This window comes from Pleurodeles waltl, chromosome 4_2 (assembly GCF_031143425.1).
Source record: "Pleurodeles waltl isolate 20211129_DDA chromosome 4_2, aPleWal1.hap1.20221129, whole genome shotgun sequence".
In the NCBI taxonomy this organism is placed as follows: Eukaryota; Metazoa; Chordata; class Amphibia; order Caudata; family Salamandridae; genus Pleurodeles; species Pleurodeles waltl.
Window position 1 is genome coordinate 289,228,935 of NC_090443.1, and position 15,040 is coordinate 289,243,974.

Sequence of the window (15,040 nt, forward strand, 5' to 3'; positions counted from 1 at the left end):
CCTATCAAGAGGGGGCTGTGGTGTCACCTGCCTGACCAGGCCACTCAGTTGCTCCCAGAGGCCTCTGCCCAACTTGGATTCAAGATGGCAGAATCAAGGGGGCAGTGGTTACTTGCCTTTTCATTGTCCAGTTTCATGCCAGAGCAGGGACTGAAGGTCCCTGAACCACTGCAGACTGGTTTATGCAAGGAGGCCAACAAATGTGCCCTTCAAAGCATACCAGTGGCTTGGGGAGGTTACCCCTCCCAAGCTATGTAACACCTATTTCTAAAGGGAGAGGGTGTTGCCTCCCTCTCCCTAAGGAAATCCTTTGTTCTGCCTTCCTGGACTTGAGCTGGCCAAGCAGCAGGAGGGCAGAAATCTGTCTGAGGGGTGGCAGCAGCGCAGGCTGCTCAGAAAGCTGGTAGGAGCAAAGCTGGGGGTCTTCTAAGGAGACCCCAGAGTGCATGGAATCATACTTCCAATACTGGCACCAGTAGTGGGTTATGATTCTGTCAAGTTTTATACCAAACATGTCCAGGTTCGGAGTTACCATTACAGGGAGTGCAGAATTATTAGGCAAGTTGTATTTTTGAGGATTAATTTTATTATTGAACAACCATGTTCTCAATGAACCCAAAAAACTCATTAATATCAAAGCTGAATATTTTTGGAAGTAGTTTTTAGTTTGTTTTTAGTTTTAGCTATGTTAGGGGGATATCTGTGTGTGCAGGTGACTATTACTGTGCATAATTATTAGGCAACTTAACAAAAAACAAATATATACCCATTTCAATTATTTATGATTACCAGTGAAACCAATATAACATCTCAACATTCACAAATATACATTTCTGACATTCAAAAACAAAACAAAAACAAATCAGTGACCAATATAGCCACCTTTCTTTGCAAGGACACTCAAAAGCCTGCCATCCATGGATTCTGTCAGTGTTTTGATCTGTTCACCATCAACATTGCGTGCAGCAGCAACCACAGCCTCCCAGACACTGTTCAGAGAGGTGTACTGTTTTCCCTCCTTGTAAATCTCACATTTGATGATGGACCACAGGTTCTCAATGGGGTTCAGATCAGGTGAACAAGGAGGCCATGTCATTAGATTTCCTTCTTTTATACCCTTTCTTGCCAGCCACGCTGTGGAGTACTTGGACGCGTGTGATGGAGCATTGTCCTGCATGATGATCATGTTTTTCTTGAAGGATGCAGACTTCTTCCTGTAACACTGCTTGAAGAAGGTGTCTTCCAGGAACTGGCAGTAGGACTGGGAGTTGAGCTTGATTCCATCCTCAACCCGAAAAGGCCCCACAAGCTCATCTTTGATGATACCAGCCCAAACCAGTACTCCACCTCCACCTTGCTGGCGTCTGAGTCGGACTGGAGCTCTCTGCCCTTTACCAATCCAGCCACTGGCCCATCCATCTGGCCCATCAAGACTCACTCATTTCATCAGTCCATAAAACCTTAGAAAAATCAGTCTTGAGATATTTCTTGGCCCAGTCTTGACGTTTCAGCTTGTGTGTCTTGTTCAGTGGTGGTCGTCTTTCAGCCTTTCTTACCTTGGCCATGTCTCTGAGTATTGCACACCTTGTGCTTTTGGGCACTCCAGTGATGTTGCAGCTCTGAAATATGGCCAAACTGGTGGCAAGTGGCATCGTGGCAGCTGCACGCTTGACTTTTCTCAGTTCATGGGCAGTTATTTTGCGCCTTGGTTTTTCCACACGCTTCTTGCGACCCTGTTGACTATTTTGAATGAAACGCTTGATTGCTCGATGATCACGCTTCAGAAGCTTTGCAATTTTAAGAGTGCTGCGTCCCTCTGCAAGATATCTCACTATTTTTGATTTTTCTGAGCCTGTCAAGTCCTTCTTTTGACCCATTTTGCCAAAGGAAAGGAAGTTGCCTAATAATTATGCACACCTGATATAGGGTGTTGATGTCATTAGACCACACCCCTTCTCATTACAGAGATGCACATCACCTAATATGCTTAATTGGTAGTAGGCTTTCGAGCCTATACAGCTTGGAGTAAGACAACATGCATAAAGAGGATGATGTGGTCAAAATACTCATTTGCCTAATAATTCTGCACTCCCTGTATGTATCTGGACATAGGTAGAGAACTTTGTCCAGTACCCATATAAAATGGAGTCACCACACTCAAATGTCCAGGAAAATTGAGCTGGAGTTCATGGAGGCACCTCTGCTCATGCAGGGGTGTCCTCACACACCGGTCCCTGCCCTCTGGGCTAGGAGGGTCTAACATAGGGGTGACGTACAGTGACGTTAAGTGAAAGGGTGCATGCACCTTTTCATGCAGGCTGCAATGGCAGGCCTGCAAATGCATTTTAAATAGGCTCCCATCGGTGGCATAATAGGGGCTTAGATGGGGACACCAGTATGCTAAATGTGGAGTGTGAAGTCCCAGCAACCAAATTTAGAGGGAGAGCACAGCCACTGGGGTCCTGGTTAGCAGGATCCTAGTGAACAGTCAAAACATACTTGTAAGGAAATGCCTCCTTGTCATGGTTACCCCCTGACTTTTTGCCTTTGCTGATGCTATGTTTTAAATTGAAAGTGTGCTGAGGCCTGCTAACCAGCCCCCAGCACCAGTGTTCTTTCCCTAACCTGTACTTTTTTTTCACAATTGGCACACCCTGGCATCCAGGTAAGTCCCTTGTAACTGGTACCCCTGGTACCAAGGGCCCTGATGCCAGGGAAGGTCTCGAAGGGCTGCAGCATATCTTATGCCACCCTGGGGACCCCTCACTCTGCACAGACACACTGATTGCCAGCTTGTGTGTGCTGGTGAAGACAAAACGAGTAAGTCGACATGGCACTCCCCTCAGGGTGCCATGCCAACCTCACACTGCCTATGCAGTATAGATAAGTCACCCCTCTAGCAGGCCTTACAGCCCTAAGGCAGGGTGCACTATACCATGGGTGAGGGCACCAGTGCATGAGCACTGTGCCCCTACAGTGTCTAAGCCAAACCTTAGACATTGTAAGTGCAGGGTAGCCATAAGAGTATATGGTCTGGGAGTCTGTCAAACACGAACTCCAAAGCACCATAATGGCTACACTGAAAACTGGGAAGTTTGGTATCAAACTTCTCAGCACAATAAATGCACACTGATGCCAGTGTACATTTTATTGTAAAATACACCCCAGTGGGCACCCTAGAGGTGCCCCCCTGAAACCTTAACCAACTCCCTGTATAGGCTGACTGGTTTTAGCAGCCTGCCACACTTGAGACCTGTTGCTGGCCACATGGGGAGAGTGCCTTTATCACTCTGTGGCTAGTAACAAAGCCTGCACTGGGTGGAGATGCTATCACCTTCCCCAGGCAGGAGCTGTAACACCTGGCGGTGAGCCTCAAAGGCTCACCCCCTTTGTTCCAGCACCACAGGGCATTCCAGCTAGTGGAGTTGCCCACCCCCTCCGGCCACGGCCCCACTTTTGGCGGCAAGGCCGGAGGAGATAATGAGAAAAACAAGGAGTCACTGGCCAGTCAGGACAGCCCCTAAGGCAACCTGAGCTGAAGTGACTCTGACTTTTAGAAATCCTCCATCTTGCAGATGGAGGATCCCCCCATTAGGGATAGGAATGTGACCCCCTCCCCTTGGGAGGAGGCACAAAGAGGGTGTAGCCACCCTCAGGGCTAGTAGCCATTGGCTACTGCCCTCCCTGACCTAAACACACCCCTAAATTCTGTATTTAGGGGCTCCCCTGAACCTAGGAACTCAGATTCCTGCAACCTAAGAAGACTGCTGAGCTGAAAAATCCTGCAGCGAAGACGGAGACACCAACTGCCTTGGCCCCAGCTCTACCGGCCTGTCTCCCCCCCACCCCCCCCCCCCCCCTCCTTTCGGAAGAAAACTGCTCCAGCGATGCTTTCCCCAGGACCAGCGACCTGTGAATCCTCAGGACTGCCCTGCTCTAAAAGGACCAAGAAACTCCCGAGAACAGCGGCCCTGTTCACTCAAGACTGCAACTTTGTTTCCAAAGGAGCAACTTTAAAACGACTGCGTTTCCTGCCAGAAGCGTGAGACTTGCAACCCTGCACCCGGCGACCCCGACTCGACTGGTGGAGAAACAACGCTTCAGGGAGGACTCCCCGGCGACTCCAAGACTGTGAGTAACCAAAGTTGTCCCCCCTGAGCCCCCACAGCGACGCCTGCAGAGGGAATCCCGAGGCTCCCCCTGACCGCGACTGCCTGACTCTCAAATCCCGACGCCTAGAAAAGACCCTGCACCCGCATCCCCCAGGACCTGAAGTATCGGAACTCCAGTGCAGGAGTGACCCCCAGGAGGCCCTCTCCCTTGCCCAGGTGGTGGCTACCCCAAGGAGCTTCCCCCCCCCCCCCCCCCCCTTGCCTGCCTGCATCGCTGAAGAGACCCCTTGGTCTCCCATTGATTCCTATTACAAACCCGACGCTTGTTCGCACACTGCACCCGTCCTCCCCCGTGCTGCTGAGGGTGTACTTTCTGTGTGAGCTTGTCCCCCCCCCCCCCCGGTGCCCTACAAAACCCCCCTGGTCTGCCCTCCGAAGACGCAGGTACTTACCTGCTGGCAGACTGGAACCGGGGCACCCCCTTCTCCATTGAAGCCTATGTGTTTTGGGCACCACTTTGAACTCTGCACCTGACCGGCCCTGAGCTGCTGGTGTGGTAACTTTGGGGTTGCTCTGAACCCCCAACGGTGGGCTACCTTGGACCCAAATCTGAACCCCGTAGGTGGTTTACTTACCTGCAAGAACTAACAATTACTTACCTCCCCTAGGAACTGTGAAAATTGCACTAAGTGTCTAGTTTTAAAATAGCTATATGTGTTTTACTTAAAGTATATATGCTATTGTGATTATTCAAAGTTCCTAAAGTACTTACCTGCAATACCTTTCATGCAAAGTATTACATGTATAATTTGAACCTGTGCTTCTTAAAATAAACTAAGAAAAGAGATTTTTCTATACAAAAACCCATTGGCCTGGAATTGTCGGAGTGTGTGTTCCTCATTTATTGCCTGTGTGTATGTACAACAAATGCTTAACACTACTCCTTTGATAAGCCTACTGCTCGACCACACTACCACAAAATAGAGCATTAGTATTATCTCTTTTTGCCACTATCTTACCTCTAAGGGGAACCCTTGGACTCTGTGCATACTATTCCTTACTTTGAAATAGTGCATACAGAGCCAACTTCCTACAATACTGATATCAGGCAAAAAGTGGGGGTAACATGCCAAAAAGAGGATACTTTCCCACAACTTCCATCATATCCTAAAGCTCATGCAACTAAAAAATAATGGTTCAACTCTAGCATTCCTAACAAACGTGCCCATAGACGCAATCGGCACATCAGCAACATGGACCTCCCCTCACTTTTGCAAAACATTACTGTATGGACATACAAATCTACAAAGAAGCACAAGTGGAAAAGAAAGTACTGCATCACCGGTTTGCAAACTCATCCTCCTTTCATCCTAATCAACCGAAATGGGATGCTACCATGGATACTGCTACATCATGCAATGCACAGCATGTGAATCCAAAAGAGGATTTATGCTGAAACAAAATGGTAATTTACCAGTAGGAGGAGTTTTGCAGCCTGATGAGTTTTCTGGATTCACATGCAACCTGCCCACCTCCCCAGAAATGAGAATCAATGCAGTCAGGTAGGAGAAGAAAAAAATGAGCTGAAATCAACAAGCAACTTCCAAACCAGAATTAAATCCCGAAGATACAGTGCTCTGGATCTTCCTGTGCATGGTCCAACTTCCCACAGAGGACGAACATACTACCAAATGGTGATCTGTGCCCACAAAAAAAGAAAAAGCTGACCATTTCGGACCCAACCACGAGATGGCAGAAAAACACAGCATGTGAATCCAGAAAACCGTTCAGGCTGCAAAACTGCTCCTAGTGGCAAGTAACAATTTTGTTACAGTATCCATCAGTAAGTGTTACTAAAGTAAATAACTTGTTCATCTAGTTGTTCCATCAAAACTACTGTTTTGGTGATTTTGTCGATGCTATTTTGAGAAATACAATACCATATCCATCTTGTCATAGATATAAAACCCATTTGTCTTTAATGGACTCCCAGGAACTTTGGAAGCCCTTTATCCTCTCCCCCGCCCCCGCCCCCCCCCCCCCCCCCCCAAAAAAAAAAAACCTCCCAGATGTGTTGTGTGGTCAGAGAAACCTTCAGTCACTGGGATGACTTTTAGGCTGTTTCGCTAGAGCTGCTACCTCTAGACTATCCCCTGTCATAAACAAAATTCATTAAATTGCTGAGAATGTTGTTGCTGTGAGGTTGGTATGAACAGGCTTTCTGTTTGAGGGTGTACAGTGGCCTTCCAGGCTCTTCTCAAGGGAAGATTTAAAACAATTTGCAGAACTCCTATGGACTAGGCTATAGCAGTGGTTTTCTTTGTGTACTCTAGTGTTTCATCCGCTTAAAACCTGAAAAGGTGTGAAAGGTATGTCTACTTTCTCCAGAACTGAATCTTTCATAGATTCACATGCTTAATTCATCCCAGTCCTTTGGTTGGTAACCGGAAATGCTTAACTGTACAGATATTCACAGTACCGTATGTTGTGTGTTGGCTTTATCTGCCAAGTCAGTGCTCTTTACTAGTACTCCTCTGGCTGGTGGGACACAAGATCCTCCATGTCCTCACAGAACTTACTTGAGGTCTGAGAATGCCTTGAGTTACACCCAAGCTTCTTCCCCCTCTGTCGTCCTCACAGAAACCCATTTCCTCCATTGACTTACCATTTCTTGTCTTTTAAGAGCCCTGCCATATCCGTGACTGCTCAGTGCACAAACAAACTTGTCCTTATCGATTAGTCTTTGGTTTGAACAGTGAACAGACTTGGCAGCCTTTATACTTGCAGTCCTTTGGAAGGAAGAACATACACCCTGGATGTTCATTGTTGGGGTTGAACCCCGGCTGATAGTTTGGGTAGAAAAATACAACACGGCATAGTCTGAGACCCTACTGCCCATCTTTATCAACTTTCATTCTACGACTAAGTGAGGTTATCAGCCCTGCCAGGAGAATATCCTTGAAAACCTTTCCAGCATAGGTTGTTGATCTGATTTATTCTCAACCTTGTTAGGGTTTGTTAGAGGTCCAAACTTTTGGTGACTTCATTGGGGGGCTCTCTTGGCGCATCTTCTCCCAGTGGTTGAAAAAGAAAAGAATCTAAAGTGGTACTTACTTGAGAGAATATTGTGGGCTGAAGGTTGATGACCTATTCAGGCTCACCCTGTTTTGTCACCCAAAGAAAGTGGGAAAAGGTATGTAAATCCAACTTTTCCAGACCCGATCAGTAGATGGCAGATGTATTGACAGTATGTGAAACTCTTAAGAGCTTCATGCTTCGAAACTTTTTATTAAAGGTAAGTCGGCAGTTTCTTTTGTTTCTGAATACAAATTGGTGTTTTAAACAGTCTGTATGTTAAGTCCTTGATCACGCACACTAGCGGAGTTGAGTTGGTGTTAGTGAATTGAGTCAGTGGAAATTCATAATTGAACTAGGATTACAAGAAACTTTCCCCCCCCCCCTCAGATTGACCAGCTCAATGTGGATTTGAATGGTGAGCGCAGTAATGCCCAGAAAAATGAGAATGCACGGCAGCAGATGGAGCGCCAGAACAAAGAGCTGAAAGCCAAGCTCCAGGAGATGGAAGGTGCAGTGAAGTCCAAGTTCAAGGCTTCCATAACTGCTCTTGAAGCAAAGATAGCACAACTCGAAGAACAGCTAGACACTGAGACCAAGTAAGTGTCCATTTTTACCTCATGCCATGGTGCACCATGCCAGTCTTGGGGAAACCCGCTGAACCCCCCCCTAGTGTCTCTCAAAGTTGTTTTTTTAATTTTTTTTATTAAGGGGGGAGTGTGGGGGTGGACTAGAAAGTGAAGTGATCACCACAGCCCATGAAGAGTGATGGGACTCAGGCCAACGTATACTAGAACCTTGGGTTGAAAATATAGATGGGGAAGCGCAATGATCAGTTTCTCAGCAGAGCCCTAGAAAAGTGAAATACTCAAAATTTGAATTTCACTTTGTTTGGATTGTGGGATGTACTTGCTGTGGTTGTACTTAAGACGCTGAGCGATATAATTTTTGTATACAATCCATGTAATGGCTGTCTAACCATGTCTCTTAGGAGGTAGTGTCAGTAGGGATACATTAACATGTCCATTCTCATAGGATTGGAATGCTGCACAGTATGATTGTTTTTGTAGTGTCATATCAACAGCTTGCTGATTGATTTCCTTTCCGTCCTGCATGTAGAGAGCGCCAAAATGCCAGCAAGCAGGTACGCCGTGCAGAGAAGAAACTGAAAGAGATACTTCTGCAAGTGGAGGACGAGCGTCGCAATGCAGAGCAGTACAAAGACCAGGTGGGTGCAGTCCACAATGCTCTTACAGTAAGAGGATGCAAGGAGATGAGCTGCTCTTTAAACTGGCTGTTTCAGGCACTCCCACAAGTGGAGGACGAAGTGAGTGAAGATTTATGTAGACAACTGTTATGAAACTATAAGCAGGGAGCAAATCACTGGGCTCTGAATGTAATCTGTCCTGTAGTTCCTAAACACGACGCCTTTTTGCATTTAATGGTTCAGATGTTTTGGAATGCCCAGGGCACTTCCGAGCCTTGCAGTTCCTGGTCAGATACTACCTACATACTGTTTGCCCCTCAGCAAGCCAACAAGTCTTCCCCTGTGGAAGGGAAGGAGTTCTTACTGTGCTCCACTTGAGCTGCAAGCATGCAAAGGAGGCCTTGAGCAGGCCACAAAAACCTATCTTTCACGGGGCATTCCAATGTTGGTGAAGGACAGCAAGCAGGGTAACTGACAATTTAGCAGTGACTGTCCCAGAAGTAAACCCATATCCAAAGGTAGAGCTGACTGCACAAACTTGGATACATAAGACCATATTACCTTTTACAGTACCAAAAGCAATCCGTTTAAACAGTTGGATGGAATCCTTCCTGCCATGTTTTTAAAGTGGAAACCTGCAGATGAAGTGTCATGAACTTGTAATTATTTTTCATTCTACAGGCTGATAAGAGCAACACCCGTATGAAGCAGCTCAAGCGTCAGGTGGAGGAAGCTGAAGAGGAGGCTCAACGAGCAAATGCTATGCGGAGGAAATTGCAGCGAGAGTTGGAGGACGCTACAGAAACTGCAGACGCTATGAATCGTGAAGTTAGCACACTCAAAAGCAAGTTAAGGTGAGGAGATGGATATAGATATACACACACAGCACTGAAGTGCCAGCAGTTAAAGTAGCTAAAAGGAGGTTGATCATAGGTCGTGGCCTCCGTATCTATCAGTGTAAGTCTGAGGATGGGAAGCCCAGCGCTGCACACCCAGTATACGACATACAAACAAAAGAAGCTAAAGGTTCCAGGGGCTTGCTATGTTTACTCAACCCCTTCTCTGCCAGGCCTTTTTTTGGCTATTTGGGGCAGTTTGCACCTAGGCCCTCATAACTTTTTGTCCACATAAGCTACCCATGCCAAATTTGCGTTATTTTTCCCCCAACATCCTAGGGATTCAAGAGGTACCCAGAGTTTGTGGGTTCCCCTGAAGGAGACCAAGAAATTACCCAAATTATGCTCGCGACTGGAAACGCAACATGGACACATACTGTAGGAAGTTGGCTCTGTATATACTATTTCAAAGTAAGAAATGGTGTGCACAGAGTCCAAGGTACCCCTTAGAGGTAAGATAGTGGCAAAATTAGATAATCCTAATGCTGTATTTTGTGGTAGTGTGGTCGAGCAGTAGGCTTATCAGAGGGTAGTGTTAAGCATTTGTTATACACACAGGCAATAAATGAGGAACACAGACTCAACGACTTACTCCAGGCAAATAGGTTTTTATATTGAAAAATATATTTTCTTAGTTTATTTTAAGAACCACAGGTTCAAGATTTGAAGTAAACACATAAAATGCAAGGACTTTGCATAGGTATCTTCGGAACTTTGAATAAAAGCAATATCGTATACAGTCTTTGTTAAAATGGCAATAAGCTATTTTCAAAGTGAACTCAGTGCACAAATCAACAGTTCCTGGGAGAGGTTAGTTTGTGAGGTAAGTAAAACACTTAAGTCTCATTCCTGGGGGCATAGGCATCCCACCATTGGGGGTTCAAGGCAACCCCAAAGTTACCACACCAGCAGCTCAGGGCCGGTCAGGTGCAGCAGTCAAAGAGGTGCCCAAAACACATAGGTGCCTATGGAGGACAGGAGTGCTCTGGTTCAAGTCTGCCAGCAGGTAAGTACCCGTATTCTCTGGGGGCAGACCAGGGGGGTTTTGTAGAGCACTCTGGGTGGGGGCACACAAGTAGGCACACAATACACCCTCAGCGGTACAGGGGCGGCCAGGTGCAGTGTGCAAAGCAGGTGTCTGGTTTCAGATAGGAATCAATGGAGGGACCCAGGGGTCACACTAACAGTGCAGGCAGGCACGGGGGTGGGCTTCTCGGGGTAGCCACCACCTGGGCTAGGCAGACGGTTGCCTGGGGGTCAATTCTGCGCTGAGGGTCAGTTCCTTCAGGTCCTGGGGGCTGCGGGTGCAGTGCTGGTTCCAGACGTCAGGTCCCTTGTTGCAGGCACTCTGTTAGTGGGAGCCTCTGGATTCTCTTTGCAGGCGTCACTGTGGGTGCTCAGGGGGGTCGTCTCTGGCTACTCGCGGGCTTGCATTTGCCAGGGAGTCCTCCCTGTGGTGTTTGTTCTCTGGATCTTGAGCCGGGGGCGTCGGGTGCAGTGTGTGCGTGTGAAGTCTCATGCTTCTGGTGGGAAGAGTGAGTTCTTTAAAAGTTACTTCTTTGTTGCAAAGAAGTAGCTGGTTTTGAGCAGAGCCGCTGCTCACTGGATTTTCTTGGTCCTTTAGTCCAGGGCAGTCCTCTGAGGCTTCAGGGATCTCTGGTCCCTGTCGGATACGTCGCTGGTTGCAGGCTTTTGAAGTTGGAGACAGGCCGGTAGGGCTGGGGCCAAAGCAGTTGTTTTCGTCCGTCTTCTCTGCAGGCTTGTAGGTCAGCAGTCCTTGTTTCTTCAGGTTGCAGGAATCTGATTTCCTGGGGTGCCCCTAAATACTAAATTTAGGGGGGTGTTTAGGTCTGGGAGGGCAGTAGCCAATGGCTACTATCCTTGAGGGTGGCTACACTTTGTGCCTTCTCCCTGTGGAGAAGGGGGCACATCCCTAATTCTATTGGGGGAATCCTCCAAAACTGAGATGGAGGATTTCTAAAGGCAGGGGTCACCTCAGCTCAGGACACCTTAGGGGCTGTCCTGACTGGTGGGTGACGCCTCCTTGTTTTTCTCATTATCTCCTCCAGTCTTGCTGCCAAAAGTGGGGGCAATGGCCGGAGGGGCAGGCACCTCCACTACCTGGGATGCCCTGGGGTGCTGTAACAAAAGGGGTGAGCCTTTGAGGCTCTCACCGCCAGGTGCTACAGTTCCTGCAGGGGGAGGTGAGAAGCACCTCCACCCAGTACAGGCTGTGTTCCTGGCCACAGAGTGACAAAAGCACTCTCCCCATATTGCCAGCAACATGTCTGGTGTGTGGCAGGCTGACAGAAACTGGTCAGCCTACACTAGAAGTCGATTGGTATTCAGGGGGCATCTCTAAGATGCCCTCTGGGTGTATGTTGCAATAAATTGCACACTGGCATCAGTGTGCATTTATTGTGCTGAGAAGTTTGATACCAAACTTCCCAGATTTCAGTGTAGCCATTATGGAACTGTGGAGTTCGTGTTTGACAAACTCCCAGACCATAGACATTGTAAGTGCAGGGTAGCCATAAGAGTATAAGGTTTTGCTTAGACACTGTAGGGGCATAGTGCTCATGCACATATGCCCTCTCCTATGGTATAGTGCACCCTGCCTTAGGGCTGTAAGGCCTGCTAGAGGGGTGACTTACCTATGCCACAGGCAGTGTGAGGTTGGCATGGCACTCTGAGGGGTGTGCCATGTCGACTTAGTCATTTTCTCCCCACCACCACACACAAGCTGTGAAGCAGTGTGCATGTGCTGAGTGAGGGGTCCCTAGAGTGGCATAAGACCTGCAGCCCTTAGAGACCATCCCTGGCACCAGGGCCCTTGGTACCAGGTGTACCAGTTACAAGGGACCTACCGGAGTGCCAGGGTTGTGACATTTGTGGAGACAAAGGTACAGTTTAGGGAAAGAACACTGGTGCTGGGGCCCGGTTAGCAGGGTCCCAGCACACTTTCAATCATAACTTAGAAAAGGCAAAAAGTCAGAGGATAACCATGCTAAGGAGGCATTTCCTTACAGCAGGTTTCTTCCAACAGCTGAAAACACCCTGAAAGAGCTTTGCACATGTTAATTGTACTCAAGACAGTCATGTAGTACATGCAGGAAACAAAACAGATCAGAAAGGGGAAACAGTTCTTGGTTTGCTTTGCTTAAGCAAACCAAGGCTCACCCATGTTGAAGGGGACCATTGTACAGTGGAAAGTACCAACAATCCAGTAAGGTCCAAAAAAGCAATGGTAGCGCTAGAGAAGAGACTAAGATCCCACTGCAAGAAGAAAAAAGGGGCAACACTTGCCTTTTTGCAGAACGTATTCATTAAATACACATATATGGTAGTTACATGGACATAGTAAATAGCTTATGCAAATACTATGTGTAGACACTAATATATAGAGAAGCATAGGTGGCACAGAAGATAAAACACCTAAGCGCTAGCACAAACTTGCTTCAACCCAACCCCGCCCCACAGGTGCTTTTGGCAGCAGTTATTACTTTGGATCTGAAAATACTGGCACTGTATGTAAAGATTATATTTCTAAGCCGCCTGCTCTTGTATCTTCAAGGTGCACCTTTTCTTACATTTTGTTTCTATCCCCTTCACTCTAGGCGCGGCGGTGATGTGCCTTTCATCCCGCGACGTGCTGGCCGGAAAGGTGTGGAGGAAGGCTCAGACGACGACTTGGACAGAGCAGATGCTGGAGATGCAAAAGCAGATTGAAAGCCATTTCTCTCTTGCCAAATAGCAGACTCCACTACTGGATTTCAAGCAAACATGAGGCCTTCTCCTTACCCTGTGCCATTGTCCGAGTCTGAAATAATGCGAATGGGAGATACTTGCCTGTTTGCTTGTATGCTGCCACTTTGTGCTTTCGTTCCTCTATCCAAAGTAGGTTAAATTCCTTGGCACAGCTTTTCCTTGCCCCTCGTCCTCTGAATGGGAGATAATCCTCCACCCGTCCATGTCGCCAGATACGTATGCACTTTCCTAGAACTGCCGGCTGATACTGAATCGTGCTGTTTTGATGGGGTGCTGTTTTTTCCTAGTGAGATAGAGTAGGAAAGCTATACCTCAAGACTAGCTTTTGGCAATCATGAATCTGTTTCTATTACTGCCTTAAATGGAGATGTAATCTTTTCTTGAAGTGCGAGCTTGTGTTGCTTATTTGACACTGCTCCTGCCCGGACAACTTACGATCAGGGGGTGATGGGTCTTTGCCACGTGTTACTGTCCATCTGCCTTTCTGGATTTGAGAGGGCCGAGTAGGACACAATATCCTTGAGCCACAGTATTCTGATATTTTTTTCTTGTGGATCTGTTAACCGTTGGCAACTGGGGGAGAGAAGACCAAACAGATCTAGCAATCTTCAGATTTGTATCAGGACCAAAATCTATTTAATAAAAAAACTATAAATATATATATCACGTTGAATTTAGCCAGATTTTTTTTTTTTTTTTTTTACATTATCAATGTCATTTATTTCAACTGTTTCATGTATTCTGTCTTGGGAATATCTACACCCGCGAAGAAATCTATAACTGGAGAGAACACTTGCTGCACCTTGTACACGCATAGCCATATTTCACAGAGCTAGATAAGGCTGTTCGAATAATGTAAACTGCGAAAACTGCTTCTACGTCACTGCCTTTCTCTGGGATAACTGCCGGAGGGCAGCTTCTCTGCATCGCACACTGGCTAGTAAATATATATTTGTATGTTGGAACTGTAATGTTTTTCTGTATGCCATACATGGACTTAAGCACAATAGTGAAAAATCTGTAATGCTCCGCTGTCCATTTCCCCCCCTCTTCCCAGGCCAGTCTTGAGCTCCACTGAAATTTAGCCTGGTGTACTACCCTCTATGAAGTGCCTTAAACTGCAGAAATATTACCACTACTAGGCTGTCAGAAATGCAACATTGCAAATAAAGGTTTCACAATGTTGGTGTGTTCATTTTGTATCTGTTTCTAACTGGAGGCTGGAATAGTGTGGATGGTAAACTGAGCTAGGTTGAGACGTGACTGCCATCCACGAAGTAGCTGCCTAGTATGAGCTATAGCTCTTTAGGCTAAATTGCAGGACACCCTCCTACTACATAGGATGTCTACTCTGTTTCGAAACACTAAGGGATTGGAGTTGGAAAATCGATGATCGATAGGTGGAAGTTATGGTATCAAGTAGAGTATCTTAGATTGGGTTAAGTTAGTTACTCCGGAATACTAGTTTAAGTAAAGGCGAGCTTGCTGTGAATGTCTCGAAGCGATATGAACCTTCCTCTATTGCTTCTAGCAGAGGGGTCCCCAGCTTTTTTTTTTTTTTTTTAAATAAAACCTACTTCTAATCAATAAAAATCTTCCCGAGCAACTAATAGTATTAGTGACATCAAGCAGGATTACATTAGTAGCCAACCATTCAAGATTACTTGCCTTGATCACCTCAGTCTAACAGGCAGGGTAGCCAGCAGTAATGAAGAAAAGGCTTTGTCAGTTAAGAACGCCTTTACATAGGTAATAGCTTGAATGCCACTGGCACCAAGGTAATGCTATTAGTAAGCTTTACCTATGTTTTGCAAATATAAATTTTTTATTTATTTTATTTTCCCCCCTCCAAACCTCAGCTTTTGACTTCTGGCTGGGCTGAACACTGGAGAACTACTTGGAGGTAGCTGGAGAGCGCCAGGTAGCTTGTGAGCTACTTGTTGGAGAAGCCTGTTCTAGAATCTCATCTATTTTAACAGTAG

The 15,040-nt window shown here is 46.7% G+C and overlaps 1 protein-coding gene across 2 annotated transcripts in view; it reads left to right on the forward strand.

Moving 5' to 3' along the window:
• The window catches only part of MYH9 (myosin heavy chain 9), a 359,655-nt gene extending 345,412 nt beyond the window's left edge, over positions 1-14,243 (forward strand). For both annotated transcript variants that reach the window (XM_069231188.1, XM_069231189.1), the window contains exons 38-41: positions 7,578-7,786; positions 8,307-8,415; positions 9,076-9,248; positions 12,908-14,243. In XM_069231188.1, the coding sequence (XP_069087289.1) occupies positions 7,578-7,786; positions 8,307-8,415; positions 9,076-9,248; positions 12,908-13,019 (603 nt within the window). In that variant the 3' untranslated portion in view covers positions 13,020-14,243. The remainder of the gene's footprint in view (positions 1-7,577; positions 7,787-8,306; positions 8,416-9,075; positions 9,249-12,907) is intronic.
• Positions 14,244-15,040: the final 797 nt, after the last annotated feature.